The 17,399-nt window shown below is 43.9% G+C and overlaps 1 protein-coding gene across 1 annotated transcript in view; it reads right to left on the bottom strand.

The window, feature by feature from the left end:
• Nucleotides 1–16,148: 16,148 nt before the first annotated feature.
• The window catches only part of PLB1 (phospholipase B1), a 152,044-nt gene continuing 150,793 nt past the window's right edge, over nucleotides 16,149–17,399 (bottom strand). The window contains exon 58 of the mRNA XM_064363962.1: nucleotides 16,149–16,566. Coding sequence (XP_064220032.1) covers nucleotides 16,363–16,566 — 204 coding nt within the window. The 3' untranslated portion in view covers nucleotides 16,149–16,362. The remainder of the gene's footprint in view (nucleotides 16,567–17,399) is intronic.

Here is a 17,399-nt window from a genome sequence, read left to right as displayed (position 1 = left end):
CTCCACCTCCCAAAGTACTGGGATTACAGGCATGAGCCACTGAGCCCCCAGGCTTATACAAGATTTTCTTGTTTGTTTTATGTGTCTTCCCTAAAACTGGGTAGATAGGTTTTTTACTGCTGTTCCTACAGGGAAATGGTGCTATATTGATGGACTGATTGATTGATCCCACCTTTATTTCTGGACCAATGTCCAAAACAAACTTAAATGCTTGCTTTGTTCCCTCTAAAGTATTGTGGCTATAAACTAGCCAACTGTGCCCACAAACTACTTTTCGCTTAGCTTTCCAAAGACCAACTCATTTACGCACATTTTGTGCCTGCAAATCTTAAAGGAAATAGAATTGCAAAATCTCTCACCAGGTAGCTTAATAGAAGATTTCCTTTGTTCCTTGCCGGGAACAATTACCAGAATCTTATTGACATAGACTAAACATAGGCCCTTTTTGCCCTTTGCCAACTGAGGATATATTTCTAAGTGACCACTTGAAAACCACCTAGTAGATCAGAAACCTGTTCAGCTTCCACCCTGGGTCTATTCATGTGACTCACACATAGTAGGTAGTAACAAGGAAGAGTGAAAGCCTCTGGATTAGTGGAATGCACTGATGTCTTGTGGACTAGGGCTTTGATCTCGGCATGGTGAGTCCCAGGGCCTTCCCAGATTGGGCAGGCTATCTACCTAGAGCAAAGGCAAGTTGGAGTTGAGAAGGTATAATATGTGTAAGGCTAAAGAAAGTGGATCAAGCCACCTGCTTGGAGCAACATGAGTGGGTAGGAGACCAGGAAAGGTGGCAGGAGTTAAGGAGATGAAGGACAGGGCAGAGTGCCAGGGAGACCAATAGGAAACACTTAGGGATCAAGGCTGAAACCGCATGAGCACCGTGAGAGGCAGGTGAGTGAAGAAACACTGAAGGGCCAGCCTACTTTCCTCCCCAGGGAGATTGTTTTCTTGGAGTTTCTGTCAAAACCCTCTTCTTTTTTACCAAAATGATGGCATATTGGGAGGGCCTAGAGTTTCCAGACAAAAAATAGACATTTGGTTAAACTTGAATTTCAGATAAGCAACCATTTTTTTAGTATAAGTATGTCCTATGCAATATTTGGGACTTACTTATACTAAAAAATTGTTGTATACCTGAAACTGACATTTAACTCGTCATCCTGTCACCCTAAATCTGCCAACCTTAGGAGGGCCAGAGCTTCCTTATCAAAGAGTATGTTTGTGTGAGAATCTCAGCCTAAAAGGAAGTTCCCATCCAATGACTGGGCACAGTGCCTCCTGCCTGTAATCCCAGGACTTTGGGAGGCCGAAGCAGGAGGATCATTTGAGGCCAGGAGTTCAAGGCTAGCCTGGCCAATGTGGTGAAACCCTGTCTCTACCAAAAATACAAAAATTAGCCACATACGATGGCATGTGAGCTACTCATGAGGCTGAGACACGAGAATCGCTTGAACCTGGGAGGCAGAGGTTGAAGTGAGCTGAGATTGCACCACTGCACTCCAGCCTAAGTGACAGAGTGAGACTTGGGTCTCAAAAGAAAAAAAAAAGTTCCCACTCAAGCAGCAAGGTACAGGTGTAGACAGAGTGAGACCAGGAGAAAGCAAAAGAGAAGATTGGAGGAGAGCAAGCAGCAGGAGCATTAGGAGATTGGAGAGAAAACAGCAAAGATGGGAAAAGGGAATATCAAGTGAAATTAAAGATGTAGAGCAAAAGCAGAAAACTCCAAATGACGTCAGTCTTACAGGATATCAAGTTACTTGTAGAAGGAAACAGTAAGCCCAGGCTTAGACTCTGGGCAAAGTAAGTGGATGCCTTCTCAAAGAGAAGAGGGAGCCAGAAAAATGAGCAAAGTCAAACAGGACAGCACAAGATCAAGAGGAGAAGGGTAGGTCCAGATTCAGCACGGACTGGAGATTAGGTAGACAAGCTCCAGTACAAGCTTGCCTGTCCCCAGTACACTGTTTTCTGGCTGTGGAATCCTGGACAAGCTATTTGACCTTTCAGTTTCTCAGCTGTCAAATGGAGATTTAAAAACAGACTGTTTTATAACGTAATTCTTGCACATACATCCCTACAGATTAGTTTCACCTTTTCTAAAACTTTCAGTAAATGGAATCAGAATATGTACTCTTTGATGTTTGGCTTCTTTAACATTTCTGAGATTCATCCACATTGTGAGTCTTTTTCATTGTGTTTTTTTGTTGCTAAGTAGTATTCCATTGTACAGACATACCTCAGTTTATTTTATTCACCTATCGTTAGACATTTTGGTAGTTTCCAGTGTTGGACTATTGGGAACAAAACTGCTATCAACATAGTATATAGTCTTTGTGTTGGATATATGTTTCATTTCTATTAGATACACATCTATGAATAAGATTGCTAAGTCATATGATAAGAATACATTTAACTCTAGAAGAAACTGCCACACTGTTTTACAAGGTGGTTGTGACATTTTGCATGCCCATCAACAGGGTATAAGGTTTCCAGTTCTCCCACAGAACTCCAGTTCTCCAGTTCTCTCACCAACACTTGTTATTGTTAGTCTTTTTATTTCAAGAGTACAGGATTAACATTCAGGCTTTAAATTCTAGTTCTGCCACTTGCTAACATAGATAAGTCATCTGATCTTAGTGAGTCCAGTTTCCTCATTTTTAAAATGAGAACAACAATTTTCAGGCAAGGGAATTTTATGCAACAAGTGAAAATGAGAACTGCTTAATTAACATATCTAATTACATCTACATTATATGTATTCAGTACATATTATATATATTCCACATATATTCAGTTCATCTCCATTCCTTTGTCTGAAGTTCTAATATAAAAGCCTTGGGAGGCCGAGGAGGTGGATCACCTGAGGTCAGGAGTTCGAAACCAGCCTGGCTAACATGGTAAAACCCCGTTTCTACTAAAAATACAAAAAAATTAGCCGGCATGGTGGGGCTGCCTGTAATTCCAGCTACTCGAGGAGGCTGAGGCAGGAGAGTCACTTGAACCCAGGGGGCAGAGGTTGCAGTAAGCCAAGATTGCCCCATTATACTCCAGCAAAGAGTAAAACTCCATCTAAAAAAAAAAAGCCTCATCAAGATGTTTTTGTATAAAAACTACCTGAAATAAAATGCAGGCTGATGCTCATGGGCTCACTACAGTGTCACCCAGCATCAGGTGGAGCCATTAGTTCTTTCTGCACACCTGTCCCCAGGTAGAAAGGAGAGGTACTTAACCTCCAGATCAAGGTTTTTATATTTATCTGGAACCTGGCCTCCAAGGACTGGAGAACAGGAAACTGATGGGACTTAGAATCACAAGTAAATTTCTTAAACCTTCTGAGCCACAGTATTTTCACAAATAAAATGGTGCTAATGATATCCCATAGGATTATTGTTGGAAAAAAATCAACATTTGACAAACTACAAGTGATTGTTTTTACTTCCACTAGAGAGAACAATATGCCCAGGTAGGGACCATCTTAAAACTAATGAAATGGCAAATACATGGTCTTCTGAACTTTTGCAGCCCAGTTGCAGCGATGAGTTTTCATGAACACAGGCAGTTGAGGGGCCTTTATTCCCGCATCTCTGTTGGGCATAGGAGAGAGGAAACAGGCCAGCAGAGGCAAGGCCTGGGAGAGGCAGGAAGGATGTTGACCACTGGCAATTTTGATTCATTTGGTCTGAGATGAGCCCCAGGAATCCACTTTTGTTAAACCAGGTCAGGTGTGGTGGCTCATGCCTGTAACCCCAGCACTTTGGGAGGCCAAGGCGGGCAGATTGCTTGAGCCTAGATATTCAAGGCCAGTCTGGGTAATATGGTGAAACCCTGTTTCTATTATAAAAAATAAAGTGTCTTAAACAATAAGGAAATTTAAAATAAAAAATAAAACTGGCTGGGTGCAGTGGCTCACACCTGTAATCCCAGCACTTTGGGAGGCCAAGGCGGGCAGATTGCTTGAGCCTAGATATTCAAGGCCAGCCTGGGTAATATGGTGAAACCCTGTTTCTATTATAAAAAATAAAGTGTCTTAAACAATAAGGAAATTTAAAATAAAAAATAAAACTGGCTGGGTGCAGTGGCTCACACCTGTAATCCCAGCACTTTGGGAGGCCAAGGCAGGTGGATCACAAGGTCAGGAATTCAAGACAAGCCTGGCTAATATGGTGAAACCCCATCTCTACTAAAAATACAAAAATTAGCCAGGCATGGTGGCAGGTGCCTGTAGTCCCAGCTACTCAGGAAGATGAGGCAGGGGAATCACTTGAACCTGGGAGGTAGAGATTGCAGTGAGCCGAGATCGTGCCACTGGACTCCAGCCTGGGCTACAAGAGCAAGACTTTGTCTCAAAAAAAAAAAAATTAATTAATTAAAAAATACAAAAATTAGCAGGATGTAGTGGTGCATGCTTATAATCCCAACCTCTCAGGAGGGAGAATCACTTGAACCTGGGAGCTGGAGGTTACAGTGAGCCGAGATTGCACCGCTGCACTCCAGCCCAGGCAAAGGAGCAAAACTCCATTTCAAAAAAAAAAAAAAAAAGAAGCTCATATACAGTATTATTAAGTTTCTCATGTACAGTCGTGGTAATAAACGAATTCCAAGGCTGGAAAGGAAGCAGTGGTCCTGGCTGGTAGAAGTTGGAGGAGGAATCAAGGAGAAGATGCTATTGTGTGTATATATGTAGATTTTTGGTAGAGATAGGGTCTCACTATGTTGCCCAGGCTTGTCTTGAGCTCCTGGCCTCCAGCAACCCTCCCACCTTGGCTTCTCTAAATGCTGGGATTACAGGGTGAGCCACCACGCCCTGCTGAGAGGTGCTATTTGAAGTTGGGTCTGGATGGCTGAAAACATGTTGTGTTCCAGGGAGCAGAGAATGTGCCCTCCTCAGGTCCTCCAGAGGCCTTTCCCCAGTACAGGAGGACTTTAGGAGGAGGTGGGGGCAGGCGACGGTTTGGCTGTTATTCCTGGCTTAGGGCTCCCACTGGAACGTTACTTGGCAGGTGCTGGGGAGGAGCAAGGTGAGTGCATCTCCTGAAGGGGCTGCCCTTCCAGCCCAGAGGACTCTGCACTCAATTTTAATGTTCTCAAATTTTAATGTGTGCCTGAGTTGTTTTGGAGTGGGGAGGAGGCAGCTGGGTGATAGATAAGGAAAAAATTTAGCTGGAGAGTTTGTTGAAATACAGATTGTTGTGTATATGCAACCCCTGGCCAAAATCCAGATTCTGAAGATCTGGTGTGGGGCTCAGTAATCTGGCTTTTTAACAAGCTTTCCAGGTGATTCGATGCCAGTGGAATTTGGACTGTATTTCAGCATATCCTCAGCAGTGCTGTGGGAGATATCTAATCATGCCACATCCCTGCCTGTAAGATACTGTCAAATGCATCCTGGACTAAGTCCAACTCTCTAACATGGCTTTCAAGTTTCTTCACAATTTTTCAGACCCAAGTACTAAGGAGGATAACAGTAGGACATACCATTTCTCACCAGAGAAATAAAACATCCCCAATTCTGTCTTATGGAAACACTGCACAGTGCTAACCGGAGGCAGGCCTAGGTTAATAGAAGCCAATTTCACTCCATTCCTTCTGATCAACTCTGAAAATCTTGACATTCCCCAAACATTTCACCGTTCACTCCCTAGCTCCCAGATGCTGTAATCTGTGGCATGGTTGCTTTCTCTCTCATTGACATTCTGACCTTTAAAAGCTCAGTTCAAAGGTCCCATCACCTCTGCTCTGAAGCCTTCTTGAATTTTCCCATATTCTGCCTCATGCAGGCCCTTGTATGTATCTTTACAATAGCATTCACCACGTTTGTTTATGTGTTAGTTTCTCTGTCTAGCCCAGAAGTTCTCAAGTACTCGTGGCCACTACCCAGGACAGATGACATCTGCTTTCCCCTCCCCCATGGGACATTCCCCTGGTCATGCCCAGTGAAGCTGGGGTCCAGGGGCCAGCTTTAACTTCAGGCCATCCTCTCTCATTTAGGAAAACGCATTGGGTTGCAAGAGGGTTAAAATGATAGATTGTAGTGATAACTCTACAATCTACTTTGATAAATTGCTCCCTGGACATTTTAGTAGAGAAGGCATCTTCAATCTGGAGTATGTGGGATGATTCATTAGGATGTAAGAAGAAAATATTAAATGTTCTACTTAGATGGATTTTTTTAAATCTAAAAGTAAGACGTTAGCCTTCCTAATATTTTATTCATGGATGGAATAAAATTCCACCACTCATGGAATTAGTCCCCTCACTAATGTGTCACCTGTCACATACTGTATGGGCGGTCTCCTGAGAGTTGACAGGGTAGACCCAGCACAGTGGGGTTGAAAGGGGCCCTTTGCTTACTTGTTCCCTTCTAATGTGCTGTCATGATCGTCCTCTAAGGTCATGGAGCTAGCAAGTAACAAAACCAGACTTTGAAATCTGCCTGACAACAGGCTGTCAGATAAAGTAAAGTCCCCAGACAGTAAGGACTCTTCATAGCTCCATTGTGAGAGAAAAATAATAACAATCTAATTGGATCTGACAAGACACAACATTGAAATGATCAAGAAGTCTATATCAAATATGGATTTATGTGGACCTCTTCTAGTAATAATAACCTCCACTCCCAGGTGCAGTGGTACATTCCGACATAAGCTAATGAGACCATATGGATTAGCAAGACATTTAAAAACTATGCATTCAGTCCATAGTGACAAAGTACTACACTTTTTTTTTTTTTTTTTTTTTTTTTTAAGACGGAGTCCCGCTCTGTCACCCAGGCTAGAGTGCAGTGGTATGATCTTGGCTCACTGTAACCTCTACCTCCCCGTCCCAGGTTCAAGCCATTCTCCTGCCTCAGCTTCCCGAGTAGCTGAGATTACAGGCGCCCACCACCATCCCCGTCTATTTTTTTTTTTTTTTTGTACTTTTAATAGGGATGGAGTTTCACCACGTAGGCCAGGCTAGTTTCAAACTAAAAGTGATCTTCCCACCTTGGTCTCCCAAAGTGCTGCAATTATAGGTATGACCCACTGTGCCCAGCCTTACCACACTCTTTAAAAGCAACGTTTGAAATAATTCAACACCTTGAATTATTGTTCTGAATTCAACACCTCTCAAAACTTCACTAAATGTGATGATAAACATTTACAGATTTTCCTCTTCTTTTTTTTTTGGTTTCTTACTAGTGAAGAGCCACATGCCATAAATGACTAAAATAAAACAAGGAAAATCACACAGCAACAAAAAGAATAGGTAATTGTCTGCACACACTGTTGGAAGATGGATAGAAAACAGTGCCAAGTGTTAAAACAAATTTTGAAGCCTTGGGCAACTGGATACAATATAGATTTTTAAAAAAACACATCTTACCCTATTTATTAGATTGTTACAGTTATGAAATATACATAGTTGCTGTGTGTGTATATGTACCGTAGAAAGAAAAACGTACCAGTGAAGATATTCTCAACAGAAAATTAATTCTTTGGTAAAAATAATGCTTTGAAAAAAAACCATGGATGTGTCCTCACTAATAAGTTACTGCTTTGACTAGAATAAAAAGATTACTGGGTAAAAATACATACATAGTACCATAAAATGAAATTCCCTCACTGTATCACTTACTGGTGAGTCGTTGTAGCAAATACAGCAGTGCACAATCTGTGATGGTATACCATCAATGTACTAAGTGTTACCAAAACAGGACCTACGAGTGCAGAATTCTTGTTTTGTAATGGGATGGGGAGTCACCATAAACGTGTTTTGGTCATATGCTTAAGTGCTGTCAAGCTTGAAGATGAATTCTGCATTTTAAATTGATAGACAACTGTTCAAACTTGAACTGTTCTGTGATGACAATTGGCTGTCAGTAATATGTTACCTAACAAATATTTTAGAGAAAATAAACTGACTTCATAGTAAAAGGAGAGGAAATAATCGCTTTTTGAAACTAACATGCAGTGTGGGACATAATGGTAATTTTAAAAATAGGTTCCGGGGGAAAAGTTGATTTTTGAAAACAAATGTTTGGAACTGTTGTGACTGTTATGTGATGCTGTTCGTGAAAATGAGCTCCAACTCTATCACATCTCATATCTATGTGCATTAAAAAGTCTGGAAGTAGATTGTTTAAACTCTTTAAAAATTTCAAAATCAAGAGTATCAGTAGGGTTTGAACTCGTTTGCAAAAAATGTAACAGCTTCTCTTCCAGAGAAAGAATACAAATTAAAAAAAAAAAAACCCAAAACATAAAGTATTAAATTAAATAAAAAGAACAAGTCTCAATTAGGTTGCCATCCTCTTCAAAAATGATTGACATCAGGTGGGCACGGTGGCTCACACCTGTAATCTCAGCATTTTGGGAGGCCTGGGTGGGTGGATCACCTGAGGTCAGGAGTTCAAGACCAGCCTGGCCAACATGGTGAAAACCCCATCGCTACTGAAACTACAAAGATTAGCCAGATGTGGTGGTGTGTGCCTGTAATCCCAACTACTAAGGAGGCTGAGGAAGGAGAATTACTTGAACCTGGGAGCTGAGATTGTGCCATTGCACTCCAGCCTGGGCGACAAGAGCAAAGACTCCATCTCAAAAAAGAAAAAAGAAAAAAAAAGAGTATACAGGAGGATGTGCATAGGTTATATGCAAAGACTATGCTATTTTATATCAGGGACTTGAGCATCTACGAATTTTGGTACCCAGAGAGGATCATAGAATTAATCCCCATGGATATGGAGGGACAACTGTGTCTAAAACTTATAAATACATCTCTATATTGGTGTGCACATACTAATATTTTTTGTAGGTACAGGGACATTGTCAAAGTGGTGATCCCTACAGCAGACTGTGAGACCTCAGAGGCAGACCCCTGCCTTCCTCATCCAGGTTTCCTCATGGCCTGCATGGGACACATCAGGAGCCTGACTGAAGGAATGGGGGCACATATGGGAAAAGGTATTTCTGGCATAGGAACAACATAAATATCAATTTTGGGTGTGGGAAATACTGAATAAACATGCATTTGGCAGAACAACAAAAGCAATAAAAAATATGAAAACGGAAGAGTCGTTTATGACTAACACTAATAATATCTAAACTTACTGAGTGCTGATTATGAGCCAGGCAGTGCTCTGGGCTTTATACCCAGGACCTCCCCAAATTCTCACACCAGCCTTGTGAGGTACAAGTCAGCCTTAGGATGCCAGGGGGGTTGGTTTCTCAGGCACCTGTGATGCCTTCTGGAAGGAAGGCTGCCCTGGGGACAATTTGGGAAACTGTGTTCATTTGTTTCCCTGGGGGATTTCAGACCCAAAGAGATCCTGGTCACGTGCCCTGCTGTGTAAAATGAGTTGCAAAATTAGAACCGGAAAAGAAAGGTCGTAATTGAGCCTCCATATATAATGACATTATCATCGATCCTCTGGTCACAGGAGACATGCTCTGAGCTGTTTTCCCAGCAAGTGGAAAAAACCAAGTCACCCTGCAGGCATCCTGGCCTCTGCCATGGGGCCATCCCACCTTCCTCTCTAGGTGGTTGAGACCTCTTGGCCTCCTCCCTTTTTCTGCCCACAGAGAGAGGACAGTGGTGCTGTGATGGCTTGTCACTCCAGCTTTGGAAGAGCACAGAGAACCAAATGGTTTAGGCAGGGCCAGCTTTGTGGGTGTGTGACCCATGAGTCACACAGGGCCCCACGTTCAGGATGGCCTCATGCTTGGTTTAATGCTCTGCTGTTGCTGTCTTAAAATTAATCATCTTTCAACAAAGGGCCTTATATTTTACTTTGCAGTAGACCCCACAATTTACATTACAGGTCTTAGATCTAGGTCAGGATGAGGTAGTCCTGACGGGGGCCGGCTTGGGGGCCTTGCTCCAGCTGGTAGCAGACCTCAGGCCCATTGCCATCTTTGAAATCAGTCTAGAAATGAATTTAACCTCAGACCACACTGCATAGTTGTGTTACAAAGTCCCCTGGCCGAAGTGGCAGAGAAGGCATTTGCCTCCCAGGGTGATTTGGGGTTTGGGGGGTTAGGAGCCTGCCCTTCCTTTATTCCTGGACGCCGAGATGTTCAAGTTTAGGCCCTATCCAAGATGTCAGCACATGGAGGCTGCACCATCAGCTGCTTTCATTGACTTTTTGGGACATGAGTGAAGATGGACAACTCAAAATAGAATGTTCACAGTGCTCAAAAGAGCAGTCAGAGGCATGCTGTGTGGGTGCTGGGTCCACCCTGGAGTGTGGGGCCCAGGGCTGCAGCCTCAGTCATTCCATCCAACAGAGGGACCTCCCTGTAGGCAGTAGCATAAGGCCAATACTTTTCTTACAGACTTTGGATGAAAATATCTGGAGAACCAGGGTGGGTGATGTGTGGTGGAGGTAGGGTAGGGGTGGCAGGTCTAATGGACACAGTTCCAGCCCTGGCTTGCACACGAGGAATTAGAATAATCACAGCTTCACTTATCAAGTACCTGCTCCGTGCCAGACCCTTTCACTCATGTTCTCATTTAATCCACAGACAGCCTTTGGGGGAGGCATGATTCCATTTTGTTACAGTTGAAGAAATAGTGTCATTCCTAATTACTCAGGATTAGAATCCTTTTTCTCACTCCTGTCGAATCCCCTACTCCCTGGCCAGGGTGGATTCTTCAATCATTGAGGCTGATTGCATTTCAGATTTTAGTCGATCATAAAAAATAAAATTCAAATGACTAAAACACTGGAATATTTAGGGGGTTCCTTAATTTCCTCTCCCTTTCGTCCTCCTCACTTTCTTTTCTGTGTCTACTCCCCCTAGCACTGTTTGAAATTGTTCTGACAGCAGCATACTTCTTGCTGGATGACGTCACCAGGGTCCAATCGCAGTAGACTCTAGGCCTCTCCAATGGGGCAGAGAGGCCCTTGCTGTGTCACAGTGCCCTTTGCCAGAACAGTGGATTGAGCTTAGATGATTTGTTCAGTGTCTTCTAAGCATGCCACGAAGATGGGAGTGGGGGCAGTGGAGCAATTGAGTGTCACGCTTTCGCTAAGCCCTGGCAAGCTACAGTGCTTTTGCTAACAGATACAAAACTGGTTAATGTCCTATAGGGCTATAAAACCATAACCTTGAGGTTACCTTTTTACCAGTCAGAAATCCGCAAGTCAACATAACTTCATAGTGTTCAGGCCCTAATCAAATAGTAATAAATGGCACAGTCAAATGCAGGTACAGTCCAGATAACTAAATATTTCTTAGACTATTAAACAACATTGACAGGACATACAGTCACTTATTTCTAAGTTTGAGATACATTTTCTTAACGATATAGTCATCCCTCCCCATCCATGATTTTGCTTTCTGTGGTTACTCAAGGTCAGAAAGTAAACCTCACCTCATCCCAGGCATGGTACCATCTCACATCAACATCAACACAAGAAGGGCGAATAGGCCATAGAGACCACTTTCCCATAATTTTTATTGTATATTATAATTGTTCTATTTTATTGTTGTTCATCTCACTTTGTTTAATTTACAAATTAAACCTTATCATAGCATGTATGTATAGGAAAAAGCATAGTGTATATAGGGTTCAGCACTATCCATGGTTTCAGGTATCCACCGAGCCAGGGGAGGGGGGTCTTAGAATGTATCCCGTAATAGGCCAGCCATGGTGGCTCACACCTGTGATCCCAGCACTTTGGGAGGCTGAGGCTGGTGGATCACCTGAACTCAGGAGTTCAAAACCAGCCTAGCCAACATGTCAAAACCCCGTCTCTCCAAAAAATGCAAAAATTAGCCAGGCATGGTGGCTTTAGCCAGTAGTCTCAGCTCCTTGGGATGTTGAGGTGGGAGGATCGCTCAAGCCTGGGAGCTGGGGACTACAGTGAGCTGATATTGTGCGACTGCACTCCAGCCTGGGCAACAGAGCGAGACCCTGTCTCAAAAAAATAAGAGAATGTATTACCCACTAATAAGGTGGGGGCACTGCTGTTTTGTACTTTGCTTATCTTACAAGTTTGTGATGTGGATCAAATGAGAACGTATTAAAATGTTTTGTAAACTGTAAGGTGCCATATATATATCTTAAATTATTTTAATTTATTTTTTATTTTTTTTGAGATGGTGTCTTGCTCTCTTACCCAGGGTGAAGTGCAGTGGTGAGATCTTGGCTCACTGCAACCTCCACCTCCCAGGTTCAAGTAATTCTCCTGCCTCAGCCTCCCGAGTAGCTGGGACTACAGGCGCAGGCCACCACACCCAGCTAATTTTTGTATTTTTAGTAGAGACGGGGTTTCACCATATTGGCCAGGCTGGTCTCAAACTCCTGACCTTGTGATCTGCCCGCCTTGGCCTCCCAAAGTGCTGGGATTACAGGCGTGATTATTGTGATTATTCTACAAAGTCCCTGAATCATATTGTACTGGAATAAATACTGATATAGAAAGGAGAAAAAGAGCTAATTATTGAATATCTATTTTTTGACTATTGTTTTTGTCTCATTTAATTATAAAAAGACTGAAAAGACACGAACATGATTCATTTTCTCTGTAAAGATTATAATGGCACCTACTTCAAGGGGCTATTGTGAGAATTAGTAAAAAATACAGACTTTCTGCTAAAAACAGTATCTGGTATGCAGTAAACACATAAATGTTGGTTCACTAAGTGCCTAGCCTGTTATTTAAACACATTTACTGAAGATTATTTTTCTCTATTAACAATGTATTTCATTTCTGAAGTTTTATCTGGTCCTTAGTTTTTTCACAAATCTGCCTTTGTTAAAAAAAATAACATAGTGTTCTTGCCTCATGTTTTAAATTCCTTTTGCCTTTTATCTTTCTAAACATACAATCTTCTTCTCAAGGCTGCTGCTGTGTAAAAGGTGCCGGTCTAACCTTGCTAGTTGTTACATTTGATTCTCACAGGGATTCTTTGCTTTTTTCTAATTAAATGATTTATTAGCTGCTAGTATAGGGGTATCCAATCTTTTGGATTCTCTGGGTCACATTGGAAGAAGAATTGTCTTGGGTCACACATAAAATACACTAACACTAAAGATATGTGATGAGCTAAAAAAAATCACACACACACATAAATCTCATAATGTTTTAAGAAAGTTTACAAATTTGTGTTGGGTAACATTCAAAGCCATCCTGGGCCGCATGCGGGCTGCAGGTTGGACAAGCTTGTGCTGTAACTTCACACATACACTAGCAAAAGAAATCTTAGTCGCCATAGTTAATGTTTTAAATAATAGATTATTGGCTGGGCGGGGTGGCTCACACCTGTAATCCTAGTACTTTGGGAGGCCAAGGAGGGTGGACCAACTGAGGTGAGGAGTTTGAGATCAGCCTGGCCAACGTGACAAAACCCGATATCTATTAAAAATACAAAAATTAGCCGGGTGAGGTGGCACATGCCTGTAATCCAACCTACTCAGGAGGCTGAGGCAGGAGAATTGCTTGAATCTGGGAGGAGGAGGTTACAGTGAGCCGAGATTGCACCACTGCACTCCAGCCTGGGTGACAGAGCGGGACTCCATCTCAAAAAAAGAAAAAAAAAATCATAGATTATTAACTAGAGATAGTGAGTTTTTCAGACCAATTGGAAGCAGAGGAACAATGGTGCCATCTTGACATTCTAGATCTTTATTTTATACTACATTTATTTGCAATTTGGCCCAATTCACTGCTGGAAACGGCAGTGGTTTTATTTTTCTGGGTTACCCCCCTACTCTGGGCTTATGTAATGAAAGTATAACTCTGGGCCAATTCCTCCTTCTCTGAGTCTTGGTTTCCTTCTCTGTAGAAACAGAATGGTAACAGGGATGGGTGAAGTTTCATTATTGTGCACCACAGTGCCCACACAGCACAAGCACTTTATGTCAACTTTTATCAGCCTTTGCTTTGTAGTAATCTTTTCTCATTAACATATATATTCCCTAGTCAAGTGTAGCCTGATGTTACAGCCATCATAACAACGTAATCGCTGTTAACTCGTCCTTCCCATTACGTCCCCTAACCCATATCTGGCTCATCCATCCTTATTTTTCCTGGCCGACTCCTGGTCCCCCACATTCACTATACTCATCTTTCCACCTACATGGAGTCTTCCCAGTCTCGACAACCCCGTTCCTTTTGGTAACCATTTTCCATCTTTTCAGAGCTCAAAGTTCCATGTCTTTCAGGAAGGCTTGGACCAGGTTTAAGCCACACATATCTTTTCTGAGTTCAGAAGCCTCCATGGGGAGTGCCATGTGGACTGTGGCTTCCTTAGGATTTGGTGGCTTTGTTCACGGTATGGCTGTGGGTGCCATCCTAACTAGACTGGACATTTTTCTGCAGAAAAACAACATGGCACATACCCAGTGTATGTATGTAATTCTGCCAATTTCAAGTAGGTGTTTCTCACATAGTTTTAATTTTTGGCTTCTTAGCACATACTTGCTGGGAATTTGGTGCCTCGTTTCTGGCTGTGTCCATGTCCCTCCAGACAGGATTTCTTTATTTCCTTGATGAACCATCTGGGACCATTTGTTGATGTTTCAGTCTGCCTTACTCTGGCAGTGTGAGTTCCAACACCGCACCCCTCCACCACACACACACCCACGTGTGAGGAGCCTGTGGTTGTGAATCCATGCTGCTTTGAAGTAGGATATACTGGAAGAATAGAAACTTGCAGGAAAGAAAAGGGGTGGGGGGTGAAGTGAGCTCCTAGACTCCATGGGTTACCTTTGTTGTTACATCGTCTTAAGCCAGGAGCATAAGTCAAGCTGTGTGACTCAGTCACCGCCTTTTCCAGTCTATAGGAAAAAGTATGGGAATGCATGCTGTTCCCATTGTATAAAAACGGACATTGAAACCCAGAAGAACACAGAACTGGGGGGGTAGGTCCTCTGGGTTCTCAGTGGTGCCAGAAAGAGATAAGACGATGAACTTCCCTGAGAGGAAGGCGGGCAGCCTCCACACATATGTCATTACCCCATTTCCCCAAACTCATCTCTGGGTCTCACATCTTCCCCAACTGTCTGGGCCTTATCCCAACTCTTCGCAGAGGAAAAAGGCCATTTTCATGTGTGCAGCATTTTAGAGTTAGAGTTTTACACACAGTTCCTTATTTTTCAGCAGCGCCATGAGATAAGCAAAATGTGTATTCTTACTCCAATTTTTACAGACGTGGAGCCTGAGAAACTGGGTTCAGGCTGGCGAAGGTGGCTACAGGGCACCGCGTGTCAATGGTGCATCCGGGATTCTGACTCAGCCTCTTTGTCATCCCGGACTTCAGGATCAGAGAGAGGTTTAAAATGCAGATGCTGTCCACCTCCCTGGATTCTTTTTTTAGGTGAAATTCACATGATACACAATTAATCATTTTAAATGGAACAGTTCATGGCCTTTAGTGCATTCACGATGTTGCACAACCACCACTTCTATTTTCAAAGCTTTTCATGACCCCCTCCCCGGGCCTTTGTGCAGAATAAAAGAGACCATCTGTGGAAGGCCTCCAGCACGGGGCCTTGCCCTTAGCAGGGCTCAGGGAACGCAGCCTATATTTTCAGACTCTCTCTAGCTTTCTCTCAGAAACATGGTCATTTAGAAATAGGAATTCTTTCCTAAATTTAGCACCTTGAGAAAATCAGGTTGAGGTATAGGAGGTATATGTGTCCCAATCGCTTTTTCCCCCCTTTTCCCAAAATGACATGTGACGATTGTTCTCTTCCAAGAAACTTTCCCCAAGGAACCCTTCTATTCTTTAAAACAATCAGATACATTCACCTACTGATGCCCCAGTAGTTACACATCGTCATATGGCTTCTTGGTTATTGAAGGAATCTGACTTCTCAGCCAGGTGGTGACAGGCACAGCCTAGGAGGCACCGCAGTGCTCTGGATTGTCCTGGGTACTAAAGAGTTGCTTCATAGGTATGTGTTGGATTGGACTGAATGGTGGCGGCCGGCCAGCTCCAAAATTCTAGCCATCACTTGATGACCAGTGTTTTTCCTGCCTTTGAAATAGCGGGTTTGGTGACTTGAGGATATGCTTGTGGTGCAGGCAGGCATTCTGGGCTCTGGGCGGCCGTGGCTCTGGCAGCCGTGCTGGGGGCAGGCCACAGAAGGCAGCAGCTCCCACACTTGGGCCGCACAACAGGTGGAAGGTGAGTGCTTCACGAAGGCAAACCCAAGAATACAACAGCTTTGGACTTTATTTAAATGTATCCACTCCAAGAGCATCGGCCTGGAAGAGGCCCAGGCCCTGAGAAGTCGTGACTGTCCCCTGGGCTTCCTGTGGCACCAGGTGTTGAAGCATGTCCTGGTGGCCGGGAGTGGCTGGGGCAGAGGGCGGTGAGTGAGGAGAGTGGCCAGGGAGTTTAGGGTGAGGACCCACCCCCCGCCCCCGGCCTAGAGGGCGACAGTGCGCAGGCGCATGGGAGGATCTTCCCTCCGGCCACCTCTCCTGCACCTCCAGACCACTGCCCCGATGACACCGACCACAAGGCCGACTCCTGCTGCCACTGACACGGCCCAGTAGAGCACCTCAGGGGCTTCTTCAGCCTGGTCTGGGATCAGCCGGCTATTCTGCAGGGTGTAGAGGTAAGGGCTCTCCTGTGGAGGAGGAGATGGGGGTCAGTGGGAAAGGACCTCCGAGAACCATCCATTGCTAAGACTTGCCTAGTCCCCATCCCTGAGATGCTGCGATAACCCTGCACGTTTTCACAGCGCGTCCCTTTTGTAAAGCTCCCTCATTTACGCTGCGCTCTTAAGCAGGATGGGCCTCTAAAGAGGTCAACACCCAGCTAGAATCTTCTTTTGGTTTCTCACCAGCATCTCCTTCGCCATCAAACCTGATTTTGAAAGATTGGGAACTGATAGGTGACCAGTGGCAGAGAGACCCAGGGAGCCTGTAGAATTCCCACCTCTGTTTCCTCTTGGTCACAACTGTTCCCATTCTCCTATCCCAGGAGCACCCAGAAATCAGGGAAGGTCAGCATGGAAGGACAGCTGGTTGTGTACTAGACAAAAGATCCCCAAATGAGAAGGGCTGGGAGGGGAGGCATTTGGGCGGCCTGCATGCGTTCCTGCCTTCCTCCTTGCTAGCTCGCCATGATCCTTTCTTTCAGTGAATGTGAACTGATTGCCTGCTGTGTTGAGCCCCCATGCTGGGGGCCATGATGAGACCTGAGGGTTAAGATATCATATCTTTTCTTGGGGCCCAGGAAGAAGGTGAGACATGTAGAAACAATCACATCATAAAGGAGACCGGGTCAGTGACTTGTGAGAGGTACAAACAGAAGAGGAGACCCACACGGGTGAGTGTCAGGAGATAGGGATAGTAGGTAAGAAGGTGAAACCGTAGCTTAGCGAAGGCAACCTCTGGGCCTGGAGGGAGGCGGATGTTCTCATAGGCAGATGGAGGATGAACCTCCAGGAGCACATGG

The sequence above is a fragment of the Aotus nancymaae genome, unplaced genomic scaffold (assembly GCF_030222135.1).
Source record: "Aotus nancymaae isolate 86718 unplaced genomic scaffold, 86718_ANA_hifiasm-v0.15.2.pri h1tg000057l, whole genome shotgun sequence".
NCBI lineage: Eukaryota > Metazoa > Chordata > Mammalia > Primates > Aotidae > Aotus > Aotus nancymaae.
This window is presented reverse-complemented; position numbering and strand designations above follow the sequence as displayed.